Source organism: Bactrocera latifrons, unplaced genomic scaffold (assembly GCF_001853355.1).
Source record: "Bactrocera latifrons isolate USDA-ARS-PBARC rearing strain unplaced genomic scaffold, ASM185335v1 scaffold_124, whole genome shotgun sequence".
NCBI classification, from domain to species: domain Eukaryota; kingdom Metazoa; phylum Arthropoda; class Insecta; order Diptera; family Tephritidae; genus Bactrocera; species Bactrocera latifrons.
In genome coordinates this window covers 953,609-966,942 of record NW_017534675.1, presented here as the reverse complement: position 1 = coordinate 966,942, position 13,334 = coordinate 953,609, and the positions used below count along the sequence as shown (strand labels likewise).

General features: G+C 37.8%; 3 protein-coding genes across 4 annotated transcripts; 2 read left to right on the top strand and 1 right to left on the bottom strand.

The window, feature by feature from the left end:
• Nucleotides 1–5,875: 5,875 nt before the first annotated feature.
• LOC108978541 (probable cytochrome P450 4ac1) lies at nucleotides 5,876–9,053 on the top strand. 2 transcript variants are annotated; one of them, XM_018948872.1, is made up of 8 exons: nucleotides 5,876–6,111; nucleotides 7,046–7,249; nucleotides 7,338–7,419; nucleotides 7,492–7,592; nucleotides 7,679–7,940; nucleotides 7,998–8,215; nucleotides 8,308–8,616; nucleotides 8,680–9,053. In XM_018948872.1, exons 1-8 carry the CDS (start codon nucleotides 5,904–5,906, stop codon nucleotides 8,841–8,843), a joined length of 1,548 nt encoding a protein of 515 aa, XP_018804417.1. In that variant the 5' UTR covers nucleotides 5,876–5,903; the 3' UTR covers nucleotides 8,844–9,053. The 2 variants fall into 2 exon arrangements, with proteins under 2 accessions (XP_018804417.1, XP_018804416.1); XM_018948871.1 differs by having other exon boundaries at nucleotides 7,992–8,215.
• Nucleotides 9,054–10,030: 977 nt separating this feature from the next.
• Nucleotides 10,031–11,159, bottom strand: LOC108978560 (60S ribosomal protein L34). Its single transcript, XM_018948903.1, has 3 exons — nucleotides 11,136–11,159; nucleotides 10,818–10,890; nucleotides 10,031–10,563 (listed from the first exon to the last, which is right to left on the bottom strand). Exons 2-3 carry the CDS (start codon nucleotides 10,880–10,882, stop codon nucleotides 10,173–10,175), a joined length of 456 nt encoding a protein of 151 aa, XP_018804448.1. The 5' UTR covers nucleotides 10,883–10,890; nucleotides 11,136–11,159; the 3' UTR covers nucleotides 10,031–10,172.
• Nucleotides 11,160–11,537: 378 nt separating this feature from the next.
• On the top strand, nucleotides 11,538–13,250 carry LOC108978599 (zinc finger protein 32). Its single transcript, XM_018948967.1, has 4 exons — nucleotides 11,538–11,704; nucleotides 11,773–11,915; nucleotides 11,979–12,098; nucleotides 12,154–13,250. Exons 1-4 carry the CDS (start codon nucleotides 11,582–11,584, stop codon nucleotides 13,148–13,150), a joined length of 1,383 nt encoding a protein of 460 aa, XP_018804512.1. The 5' UTR covers nucleotides 11,538–11,581; the 3' UTR covers nucleotides 13,151–13,250.
• The last annotated feature ends 84 nt before the right edge of the window (nucleotides 13,251–13,334 follow it).

The window sequence follows — 13,334 nt, the reverse complement described above, 5'->3', positions numbered from 1 at the left end:
CGAAGGCCACACTGCYGCACTATGCTGATTTTTTGGTCCGATTCGACGCTRTATTCTCCGTATTTGGCCCCATATGATTTCTTACTCTGGTAGAACCCCCATAGGKGATCTAGTAACTGATACTCAGAGCATACTAATATTATGGAGGGAACACTTCTCCAGCCTGCTAAATGGCTGTGAAAGCATAACACCAGAAGATGGTGAACCCGATTCCCCAATCGATGACGATGGAACAGTTATGCCCTGCCATGAAGAAATGCGAGTAGCAATTACCCGTCTGAAGAACAACAAAGCGACGGGGGCAGATGGATTGCCGGCCGAGCTGTTAAAATACGGCGGCGAAGAACTGATACGGAGCATGCATAAGCTTCTTTGTAGAATATGGTCAGACGAAAGCATGCCCGACGATTGGAATATATGTACAGGAAGACATCCACACTATTGGAAAAACCACGTGGATTCGCCTGGAATCTTCAATTGGCGCCACATTGCAAAAGGAACAAACGACTGGCTCGCTGTTGTTAAATTATCTAAGTATAACCGTAAGCGGTGTCTACGCCAGTAAAGAASAAGATTTCTTTTTGTTTCAAAACTTAAAAAATTTACACGTCGCGGCACAATAATATTAAACTTAGGGCGCTATCAGGGTCATGGATGCATTCTATTAACAGAAGTTCCGAGAACGCTTTTTTAGAGAATTTTTAAAATATTTTTAGCAACGCTGGGGAAAATGTATCGGGCTAAATGATGACTACATTGAAAAATCTTTTGTAGGCTATGTACATAATTATCGGGTTGCCCTCACGTGACTTCTGGGATCGGTAACCTCTTAGAACATTAATTCTTCACAAAAAACGTGTTCTTTATTAAAACGCGAATTATCTGTTTCTGCTCCACAAGTTGTATAAAGTTAGACTAGTTCTTCAGTACGTAAGTTAAAACAATRTGGAGGCTGACAGTGGCAGTTCTGATGTGGTCAAAGGTACGGAGTAATAAGCTGATCAGCAGTTAGTCARCTTARTAAAATTGTAAGCAGATTCTAGACGACTATAACGGACCATACAAATAATACAAAATGTTGTCAATATATGAAAAGGCTAAACAATACTACGAAAAATTATGCCAAAGAATAACTGGGAGAAAATTTTCCACATCAAAAACTCCACCAGTGACAGGGTGATTTCGTGAATAAACGACCACATGTCATGTAACCGAATGACAATGACGTTACAGCTAAGTAAATGAGCGTTGCCACAAAATATCAATTCAAATATTAAGAAAAAAATGTGAACACAAATAACAAAAATATAAGAAATTAATAAAAAATAATAATAATAATAACAGCAAAAAAATTTAAAAACAGTTACATGGTGGCAGGCGAGATTTTGTGAAAAAACTACATAAATGCATATGGATTTATTTATGCGTTTGCGTGCAAMAACTGCATAAATGCATATGGCATGAGAACAATAACAAACAGCAAAAAATGTACACACGCTTTATTTGTTGCAACAAAGGACGCGTTGTAACGCGTCGATTCAATTAGTAATTCTAAAAACGGTCACTAACGCCTCACGCATGCGCAATGAGTGTGGCTTGTTTACGGCATTAATGCGAGCAAAGCGGCCAATAAGCGACAAACGGTCAGCCAGTCGATCAGCAAACACACGAGAACAGCAGTTGCAAAGTAAAAAACACAACAGCAACAACATTTATGTATGTACGTACACATACGTATAAGAATAATATAAAATATTTAACAACAGTAAGCAACAACACACTGCACGTGTGCAACYGTTGCAAGCAACAGCAAGGCACATTTGATAAAAGCAGCCAATCGGCAGCTGATTTTTAGTTGGAAAATCACAATTACGTGCGATCAATGCGCGATGCCTCAACGCTACGCATTATAGAGCGCTGATTATTGACGTTTGACGACGGTGGCGGCGATGGCGGCGCTTTTGGCGGATGCGGTAATGATRTTGCYGGCTACTTTCCATTATTGCCGCCTCCTGAGCGCTGTCAATCGCCAATACTGTTGCCCTTTCCCGTAGCTAAATCCCGATGTCGTGGTCAGTTGGTCGATCGAACAGGCCACCGCTAACAGATCAAACGAACAGACGTTATTATACCTTGAACACGGTATAGGTATTAAATTTGCTACGAAATGTCTAACACTCTACAAGAAACCTCGGATATCCTACAAAGTATACTATATATGTATATATCATACTACATAGTGTTGGAAAGGTGGGATTTAAAGCTTCATTTAACTTAACAAAAAAAAAAAATCAAATTAAATACGATAATAATGTGTGAAAAATATAATGGTTCAAGCGAAGTAAAGCTCAACAAATGGTCGCAAAGCCAGAATTGACGCCTCGAAAGTGTTGCTGAGTGTTTGGTGGCATTGGAAAGGCATCATTCACTATGAGCTGCTCAGCCTAGTCGAACGATTGATTCTACATTTTACTGTCAACAACTGATGAGATATGCATATAAAAACTGAAGCAAGTAATCGAAAAAAAGGTATAGAACTGATCAAGAGAATGGGMTTCATCTTCCATTAGGACAACGCTAGACCACACTGAAGACTGGGAGAGCTTGGCTGGAAGTTTTGATGCATTCGCCATATAGTCCTGACCTTGCACTWTCGGATTACCATTTTTTTCGGTCAATGTAGAACTCCCTTAATGGAGTTAAGTTGGATTCAAGAGAAGCCTGTCAAAATGACTTCCSAGTTTTTCGTCCGAAAATCAGAAAAGTTTTACATTGATGGAATAAAGTCTGCAGCGGAAAAATGGTAAAAAGTGGTCGACMAAAATGGTACACATTTGGTTCATTAAAGTTTATTATAAATATAAAAAAATTAGTTGAAGTTTGATTAGAAATACGAAAAGACTTTTTCGACTACCTAAATTAAATATCCAAAGAAATTATACAGATCGCACCACTCTAGCATATAGCTGCCAAACAAACAGATCTAGCTAAATCTAGTCTTTGCATGAAACATTTTTTTATTTGAAAAGATATCTTAATGAAATTCGCCATTAATTGTTTTTCCAAGGCAACTGTACAATATTCGAAAAAATTTTCCGGATCGGAGCACTTTATCATATAGCTGCCATACAAAGTGGGCGAGGAAAATCGAGCTTTTGTATGGAAACCTTTATTATTTGACAATATTTCTTCCTGAGACTATTGTGCAAGGCAACACTACAATCTACGAACAAATTATACAGATCGGACCACTATAGCATATAGCTGCCACAAAAACTGACGATAAAAATCAATATAATGAGCTTTTGATACCCTTCTATGCTATAAAAAAAATACACCTGTGAAGGGCAGGCTTAGAAGTCTAGAAACCGATGACGGCGGCAAAAATGTGGCATGAAAAAAGTGCTCKCGCTTTAAAACGAATTAATTTTCTGTGTAGCATTAATGAGTAGCAACGAAAAAGCGGAAAAAACGCATACAAACAAATGTGTAAAATGGTGACAAAAACAAAGAACAGAAATGTGGAAAAATGCAGTGACTTTTTGTGCGCACATCAGCGATACCAAATAGTATCTATGGGAAAATCATTAGCTACCTCAGCCGGCCACTGCTCATTCCTAACACGCAWGCTCCCAGCGGCCAGACGGCAGTGCAGCCAAAACAACAACACACAGCGGCAACTGCATTGCTTSTGCTGTGCCACAAATGGCTGCTGCTAGCCGCGCGCAGACAAGCATAGAAATATACTTGTTTGGTAAGCGATACTGGACAATTGTCATCGATCATATCGATCTGGCCGATCGTCAATTGCCAATCAACCGCAGCAATGTTCGCCAAATCAATTGCAGCATCTTCCCCAGTTGGCATTTATGTATGTGGTACCCCTAATCCGTCCGCGCTGCTGTTATGGCAGTGAAGGCAGCAAGCATTAGACAGCACTGTCACAAGCAATTATCATCATTTATGACATACAGTATCTAACCATATGTGGCCAAAGCTGATTGCCGTTATTGTTATTGTTGTTGCTGCTGCTGTTGGTGGTGGTTTCATCTATAAATGGTCAGTGTGACCATAACTCATCTACGGCGAAGAAGTTTGTCGCTACTACAAGCAACTATGGAAGAATAAATTGTTTTTCTTAAAGCCGGACTTTTCWATTTTATTTAGCAGTTTTATACTAACGAGATTAAAGTTGCTAGATGCATCTTAAACTGTTGATATTTTCAGATGAAAACACATCTACTGCGGTAATTGGATTGAGGCTTGATGAGAGAAGCAGTCACTTTGGTTACTGAGATTCCCACAACAGTGAGTTTTAGGATACCGGAAATGATCAGGACTTTGTCCCGCCAGAGGTTGTCACTAAAAAAAAAACATTACTGAGATGCTTTCGCATTCAGGTCGAAGTTTAGGTATTCGTAGCGCCCAATGCCAACTCGAGCGGAATGATAGGCCTATAATTTAAACAACTCCTCTTACAATATATTAGGTTGTCAAAAAAGTCTTGCGGTATTTTCTCCTGCTTCCCTATGGCCAAACGCTCAATTTGGACCTGTACCGCTTGMAGGCAGCACTCATGCGGAAGAGGCCATCTTTGATCAACAGAGGCCGAATTGTCTTCCATCAGGAAAACGGCAGGCCACACACATCTCTAGTGACGCGCCAGAAGCTCCGGGAGCTTGGATGGGAGGTTCTTTTGCATCCACCGTATAGTCCGGATCTCGCACCAAGTGATTACGAACTGTTTCTGTCCATGGCGAACGCGCTTGGTAGTCTGAAGTTGRCCACAAGAGAGTCCTGTGAAAATTGGCTCTCCGAGTTTTTTGCCAATAGGGAAGCGAGCTTCTATGAGAGGAACATTATGAAGTTGGCATCTCGTTGGGAACACGTCATCGAACAAAACGGCGCATATTTGACTTGAATCGCATTATTGTAACCAATTTTATGAACAATTGAAAATTCAATAAAAAAAATACCGCAAAACTTTTTTGACAATATACCGAACTACAGAGTTCACGCATATCACTAATCCCCCTTTGAAAAAAATACACCTCCCACTGGGAACCGGGTGCTTTTTTGTCGCAATGTACATATGAACTGATAACACAAATAATTGAAATCTAGAAAGTAGAGCTTTAAAGCTTGATCAACTGTTATATAAATAGATCTTTTTATTAATCCAAAAAGTTTCCAACCATTAATGAACAACTAATTAAAAGAGCCGTTATTATAAATTAATTAGTGTAATCAAATTAAAATACTATGTATTAACAACTGAACTACACTGAAAATGAGATCACAGGTGCAATAAGCATTGGGATTAGGGATATACTTTTTCGGATTTTTATTGAAATGTAAATATATACGGATATATGTATATTAAAAAGAAGACATCTACCCGGAATATTGCATAGATTGGTGTTCAAGCGAACGCTACCAACTCCGAACAAATTATTCAGATCGGACCACTATATCATACATATGTACATCTGCCATAGAAGCTGATCGAAATCTCGGCAAAGATTTTTTTACACCCTTTTATGTTAAAAATGTCAGTGCTGTCGAAGTTAAAGTTGTTTCCCATTCTTTATTCAAAAAAAATTCAGAAATCTTTTAGTACAACCGTCATATAAGACATCTTCACATAATATTATGCATATACATACATATATACCTACAATGTATGTACTATATGTTTATAAATTACATGCATTTACTTGTATTATCAACGCGCAAACATTTCGCACACGACCAATATTTATAAATATAATTGTTATCAATTAAGAAAGCATATAATCCGCTTTTAATAATTCGAGTAACAAGATTATAGAATAGAAGCTTTTTAAATTYCGTGTTTACTTCGACACGCTTGCAATGCCTTGCAATTCAGTGCAGTTTGTGCAATGTCATTATTTACATTTCTTTTGTGTTTTTCAATATTCCTCTTAGGATTGACTTTGTATTTGAAAAGGCTCAGTAAAGTGTACTATTTGTTGGCATTCTGTAAACGCTTGAAAACGGTGGAYGGTAGTAAAGTAACGGATAAGGTGTACATAGTGCCGGGACGCACGATTTTTGGCAACAACTTCGACATATTGAATTCAAATCCGGGTGAGTGCACACCAATGTGTATTTAGTGCCGTGAAACTTACTTATCAGCACGTTTTATTCCCTGAACGGGTTATATTAAGTTTGACATGAAGTTCGTAACACTCAGAAGGAAGTGAATCAGAATTTATATAATAATTATATAAATAACGTGACGAGCTGATTCCATTTCGCCACACTCGTATATACRCAAACTAGGCTTCAGTTTTTGAGATATCAGTCTGCAATTTTGCGCACATTCTTTTCTTACCGAGACGCTACTTATTTGTCAGAACCGCCGATATTGGGCTACTATAGCATATAGCTCTAATACAAACTGACCGGTCCAGATTAAGTCGTTATATGAAAAACTTTTAACATTTAACAAGATAGCATTGGCAGCATTTGGCATGTATTATTGTTCGAAGCAACGCTACAATCTGTGAACGAATCGTTCAGATCGGAACACTATAGTATAAAGCCGTCGTACAAACTGAGCGATCCAGATTAAGTCTTTGTATGGAAAACCTTTTTATTTTACAAGATATTTTCACAAAATTTGACATGTACGCTACAATCTGCAAATGAATCGTTCACATCGGAACAGTACAACATATAGCTGCCATACAAACTGMGCGATTTAAATTAAATCCTTCTATGGAAAACTTTTTTGTTTGACATGACATCTTCCCRAAATTCGGCATGAATTATTACTCAAAACAACGCTGCAATCTACGAGCAAATCGTTCAGATCAGAACACTGGCGCCTATAGCTGCCATAAAAGCTGATCGATCACATCGGATCACTATAACTTGTTTTGTTACTACTTGAAACTTTTACTTTTTGAAATCTATGCATTATTTTGAAAGTGCGTTGAAAGTTGGACTATTTGGAGTTATTCGTACTTTTCAACAATTCTTTAATTTTATAATAAAATTTTCATTACTTCCTTTGCAGAGGATATTTACTACTGGTCTCGCGAGCTCTATCAAAGCGCTAAAGGTAAACCTTACGCTTTATATTATTACAAAGGGGTCATTTACTCAATAACAAGCCCGGAAKCCATACAAGAGGTTTTTCAAAGTCAAACATTAAACACAAAAGGCATTTTATATGACTTGGTGCGTCCATTCCTGGGTGAGGGATTGCTTGTGAGCTCGGGTAAGAAGGAATTAAACTATTGGTAAAAATTATTTATGAAACTTTGACTATACATACATATTTTTATATATATTTTGAACATCTATAGACCAACAATGGCATGACAGACGAAAATTACTCACACCAGCTTTTCACTTTAATATATTGCAGAGTTTTATTGAAGTTTTCAARTAAGTTTTGATACAAATTCAAGTTATCAAGTTCGACCATGTAAAAAATAAGCTTTTATTACTTGTTGCTAGAAATGAAACTGTAAAACTTGTGAACTTGTTAAGCGCGAAGAAGGATCAAAATATAAATCTAAATGAAATTATACCGGAATTCACTTTAAATAGTGTTTGTGGTAAGAAATAATAATTTGTATGCACTTATGCTAAATAATCACACACAATTCCCCGTCAAATATTTCTTTTCGGTTTTACTTGCAAGAAACCGCGCTTGGCATTTGCTTGGATGACATAACTGGCAGCAGCGAGTATCGCAAGGTCATACATGACATAGAGTTAGTGATGGTGAACCGGACATGCAATCCGTTCATGTATTTTCCTTGGATATTCAAATTGTTCGGCGATTACAAAGGATTTTACAAAAATTTGAAGGTAGCACATGACTTCAGCAGTAAGATTATAACAAAGAAACGCGAGGAATTTCAAAAACGGCAATTTGCCAACGAAACTATGCATGAAAATGAGTAAAACAAAACATAATTACTAAATGTCACTAATAATATTAAAATGAAATTTTTTAGTGATGAAATTGGTAAGCGAAAACGTTACGCCATGTTGGATATGCTTTTCCACGCCGAGTACGAAGGAATCATTGATCATAGAGGCATTTGTGATGAAGTTAATACATTTCTATTCGAGGGTTATGATACGACTGCAACGTGCCTCATTTTTACATTATTCAATTTGGCCATACACCCGGATATACAAGAGAAATGTTACCGAGAAGTCAAAAATAGCGGTGAGCATTGCACGAGATATAAGAAAAAACCAAAACAGAAGAAAAAAAAACTAACCAACAAAAGACATCAATTAAACAATTTCGAATTGCAGATTTGCCATCAATGAGCATTTTCGACTTCAATCAGTTGGGATATTTGGAATGTGTTGTAAAGGAAACACTACGTCTCCAACCCTCTGTGCCCTTCATTTCGCGTTACTGCCGCGAGGATACAGAACTCAATGGTGTGATATTGTCCGCTGGCAGTCAGATCAATATACACATACTCGATATAATGCGCGATGAACGACATTTTCCGGATCCTTTAAAATACAATCCAGATCGCTTTTTACCAGAAAATAGCATAAATCGACATCCGTTTGCCTTTGTGCCCTTCAGCGCTGGTTCAAGGAATTGCATAGGTTAGTTAACGCAAATAGATGTATAAACTCAATACAAAAATGTTTATATAAACACACTTGCAGGACAAAGATTTGCCATGCTGGAGATTAAAGCTATGCTGGTGGGCATTTTGCAGAATTTCCGGCTGCTGCCAGTCACCAATCCCGATGACATTCGCTATGAATATGGTTTGGTTTTACGCACAAAAGAGAATGTGTTAGTTAAGATGGTAAAAAGGGCGCATTAGATAGGTAATTGTAAAGCAATTAAGTACTTGTGGGAAGAGCGTATGCCATCACAATGAGATGTTCTGTATCTACGCTATGAAAAGTTGAATTTTTTTAATGGAATTTGTTGTATATTATTGTTGATCACTATATATGCTGTCTCAATGCATTAAATTTATAAAATATACACATTAGCATTGCTAATTTCCGTAAGTTCACCGGAAGCGGCACCAATAACTACTTTCTTATGTGGTAATAGCAAACAAACATAATTTTACCTGAAATTAATATCATCAACAGTAATTTTTCGTATAAATGCATGATTAAAGTCAATACCACACTACTTAATATTAAAACTCAATTTAATCACAAAAAATGTATACTTTTCATAAAATTGCGAACTTAACTTCTCACAAAGAACTCAAAACTGAATTTCCTTTGCATTTTATTCAATTATTCCCGCCAATATTGTGCGCCATCTACCAACGAATAGCGTATAACACCAAACTAATTGGTCAAAATAAACAGCAATTTATATTGATGTGACACTGGTTAGAGTGAAACAACAATACTCTATAGGAATGGACAATTGCATGGTATTGTGTGAGCGGAATTCCAATTGGCATTTTGAGAGCCATAACACGCTCCCAGCAAAACGCAACGGCAATATGAAAACACACACACACAAATACACCTGCATGGAATGCCTGCATTTTGCGAAAAAAAATCACTGAAGCCACAGAAGTTCCGATACCCGTAAATAATGAACCCCGCACACTTTTATCATAATTTCGAATGCACTTGATTATTTAAACATTGCTAAATGCACTTACCACACTCAGACTCCAATAGGAATACGGTAAAAAGCACAAAACTAAAAACAGAAGCGCGACTGCGTCCGCGATACAACAACACTTCGGCCATTTTTAATTGAAATTGAAACTAAAAAAAACACGAAATTCAAAACACACATTGAGAAATGTACAAATGACAGCCACAAAACGTAGATGGGAAAAGTAAACACATGGTTGCATTTTATATCGAGTATAATCTTTTTATCGAACATCTGTGGGAAAATGCAACAGAAAAAATATGCGTAGCCACATATCACATGTATAAGAGCAATAAATTCAAACAAAATTTACAATAATCAACAGTTAGTAAATGCTGATACTTTTCATAAACCCTAACCATTAGATTGAAAGTCTTCATTTTAAAAAAGAACAGCGCTTTTATTTTTGCTCATCCATTATACGTTACAACGTACACTTCAATTTTTACACTCTTCTCCAACTTCTTTTTTTTTAAATAGAAACACCCCCGTCCAATGCTAGTCCAATTTTAATTGTTTACTTCTTGGATTTACCAGTGGATTTCTGGGCGGGTTTCTTGGCTGCCGATTTGCCTCCCGCAGATTTGCTGGCTTGCGCCTTGGCGGGTTTCTTYTCAGCAACGGGCTTAACTGGTTTCACCAACAATTCACGTTGGCTCTTCAGCGCCTTTACGATCTTTTGCTCCTCAATAAGGAAGGCACGAACRATGCGTTCACGCAGACAGCTGTGGCACAAAACACCACCGTAGGTACGGGCAACGGTCTTTTGACGTTTCGACAAGCGGGAACGTTCGCATGGGCGTGTGGGACGAATACCCTTTAGCTTCTCTTTACATTGACCGCACTTTGGGACGGTCTTGTTCTTCTTTACATATTGGTACACAAGGCGACCGCCAGGTGTGCGCACACTGAAAATATATAAAATTTTAGTTTTTAGAAATTAAAGGATACTGCAGAGAATAGCATGCCATGTCAGTAAAAGTGTACATTAAAAATTTTATTAATCCAACAGTAGATGCCGAACAACAAGTCTTGTTTATGCCAAACTACATTCTRTAGTTAACCACCAATTATGTGTCACACAAATAMATTACAATTTTGCGTTCACCGGCACTATTCATTACAGTAATTTTATGGCAATTCGATTCCTTAAAATACTTACATACGCCTCCTGTTRGATTTGGTGTTGTAAGACAAACGTCTTCTCAAAGTCAAACGTTGAACCATTTTGTCCGCTGTAGCAATACATCGCAGCAATCATCATTGTAACAAATACAACAGAATTGGTATAGGGGRAGGGCAGTCCAATACAATCGCGGAAAAGTTGTATATGAAATTAAAAAACACACATTAGTTATTATGCATAGCAAGCTTTAAACATTTGCAACTGGTTTTGCTTCATAATTTTTAATATTCCGCATATTAGTTCACTGATGTTTTTAGATTTTTTCGGTAGTTGGCGAAAAATAAGTACGCATACCTTTAAGAAATAAACTAGAAAGGAAGTCGTCGGCAATGCAGGCGCCACGCGTAAACTTGGCTGCAATTCGACGAGCTGTCACATATGACAACTCAGATGATAGTCGGTAACAATGTGTTCAAAAAAAAAGTAATATTGCACAATAAATTGGAATTTTATTTGACATTTTTTTAATAACGATTATAATTTTTGCCAATATTACTTCATTGGAAGTTGAAGAAAGAATTTGAACATGTCATTTATATTAAATGAAGTACTCGATTTAATTTGTATGTCTTAAACTCCCAAACGCTTTTTCTGTATTTAGGAGTTATTATTAAATAAATTCAATTCAAGTTTAAATTTTATAACCGATGTGGCAACYTTTATTTTGATTTCTAATTGTATCCTCACATTCGTAAATAAAGTTTATTTTATAATTTGTGGAAAGCTGTAAAAATTGCAATATGGACTATAATATTCATAAAATTTGTCGAGTATGTCTAGAAGAAGGAGCACTTACGTCCATATACAGTACTGAATTTGCGATGATGCCTTGCACAATGTTGATGATGTGTGCCAAAATCAGGGTACGTACCAAATCACAAGATTCTGTGTTTGTCCATGAAAAAGTTACTAAAACATATTGATTTTTAAGGTTTATAAAAGTGATGGTTTACCTGCAGTCATATGCAATAATTGCATTTACCGTTTGGGTGTGGCGTACCATTTCAAGCAAGAGTGTGAGAACTCAGACATGAGACTGCGACAATATTTGGGCTTGCAGGACAGAGGATATGGGTATGTTATAAACATTAGATGTGTATGCGCATATGTAAATGTATCTTTTTACCACAAAACAAGTTTTTGCGATGCCGAAACAAACACGGACTTGCCAGTTGCTTCATTGAGCCATAAGCCACCTACATACTTGGACCCCGATTCTGAGGAGGAATCAGATGTAGGTGAGAATGTTAAGAAAAGGTGAGTGTAAACAAAAAATAGCCACCTGGTATTTCTAACATTTTACACTACTTAGTAAAMGACGTTCACGTTATCAGCGTAAACCGCCAGAAGAACATAAGCGACGTGGTCCGAAACCCTTGCCAAAACTACCACAAACATGTTATGAATGCAACAAAACCTTCAAGTGCTCCGCTCAGCTGCAAATGCATTTGCGCACACACACAGGCGAAAAACCATTTGGCTGCAGTTATTGCCCTCGACGATTTGCGCAGAAGTATAATTTGCACATACATCAGCGTACACATACCGGCGAACGTCCATTTCAATGTGAGATTTGCTCAAAACAATTCTCCGCACTGGGTAACTTTCAGGCGCATCAAAAAATACACACCGGCATACGWGATCAATTGTGTCCCGTATGTCAAAAGGCTTTCTACAATGCGGGTGATCTCACCAAACACATGGTTACACATGCACAGCTAAAAAGTCATCATTGCGATGTGTGTGGMAAGTCATTTAGTCGTCAGCGTGATATGCAAGCGCATAAACGTAAACAACATACCCTCCACGAACGCAGCGAAGATGATGAGGATGAGGCAGTAGATACCACCTGTCCTGATCCGATAGTTGTTGTAGGCGGTGTAGTGCCAAACAGTTCGCTTCAAGGTACAGCTGTGCTCCAGGAAAATTTCAAATGTCCCGATTGTGATAAAGAATTCGGTTCGGCGAGCAGCTTAAGTGTGCATTTTCGTTCTCATGCCAATAGCAATCTTTTGAATTTGCCGCTAACAAGTCAAATGCCACATCATTATCACGCAGCTGCGCCACCCCCGCCGCCGCCGCCAACCCATGCTGCCCTCACACATGATGGCCTACATCCGCACACACATCATTTGTCTTTGAACACACCATTGCAGCCCAATCATCCCACGCACATGACACACCATCCGACAATGGCACACATGCTTGCAGCAGCACAGCCGCCGCCACCACCACCGCCTGCAGCGTCTGCACAAAGCACTGCCGCATTATCTATGATGCATGCGGCCCAGCGTTTGCATCCTTTTTAAAACTCAGATAGCTAAATATTAATAAATAAGATATTGTTGTTGTAATTGTTTACACCAGCGCAAGCCACAGTTGGACAACAACTTGCCGATAATTAATGCGTTGATATCTTCTTAACTATGTTGTGTGTATATTTATTTTTACGTATATGTATATTGATAAAGTGTATACAAATGTGAATGTTTT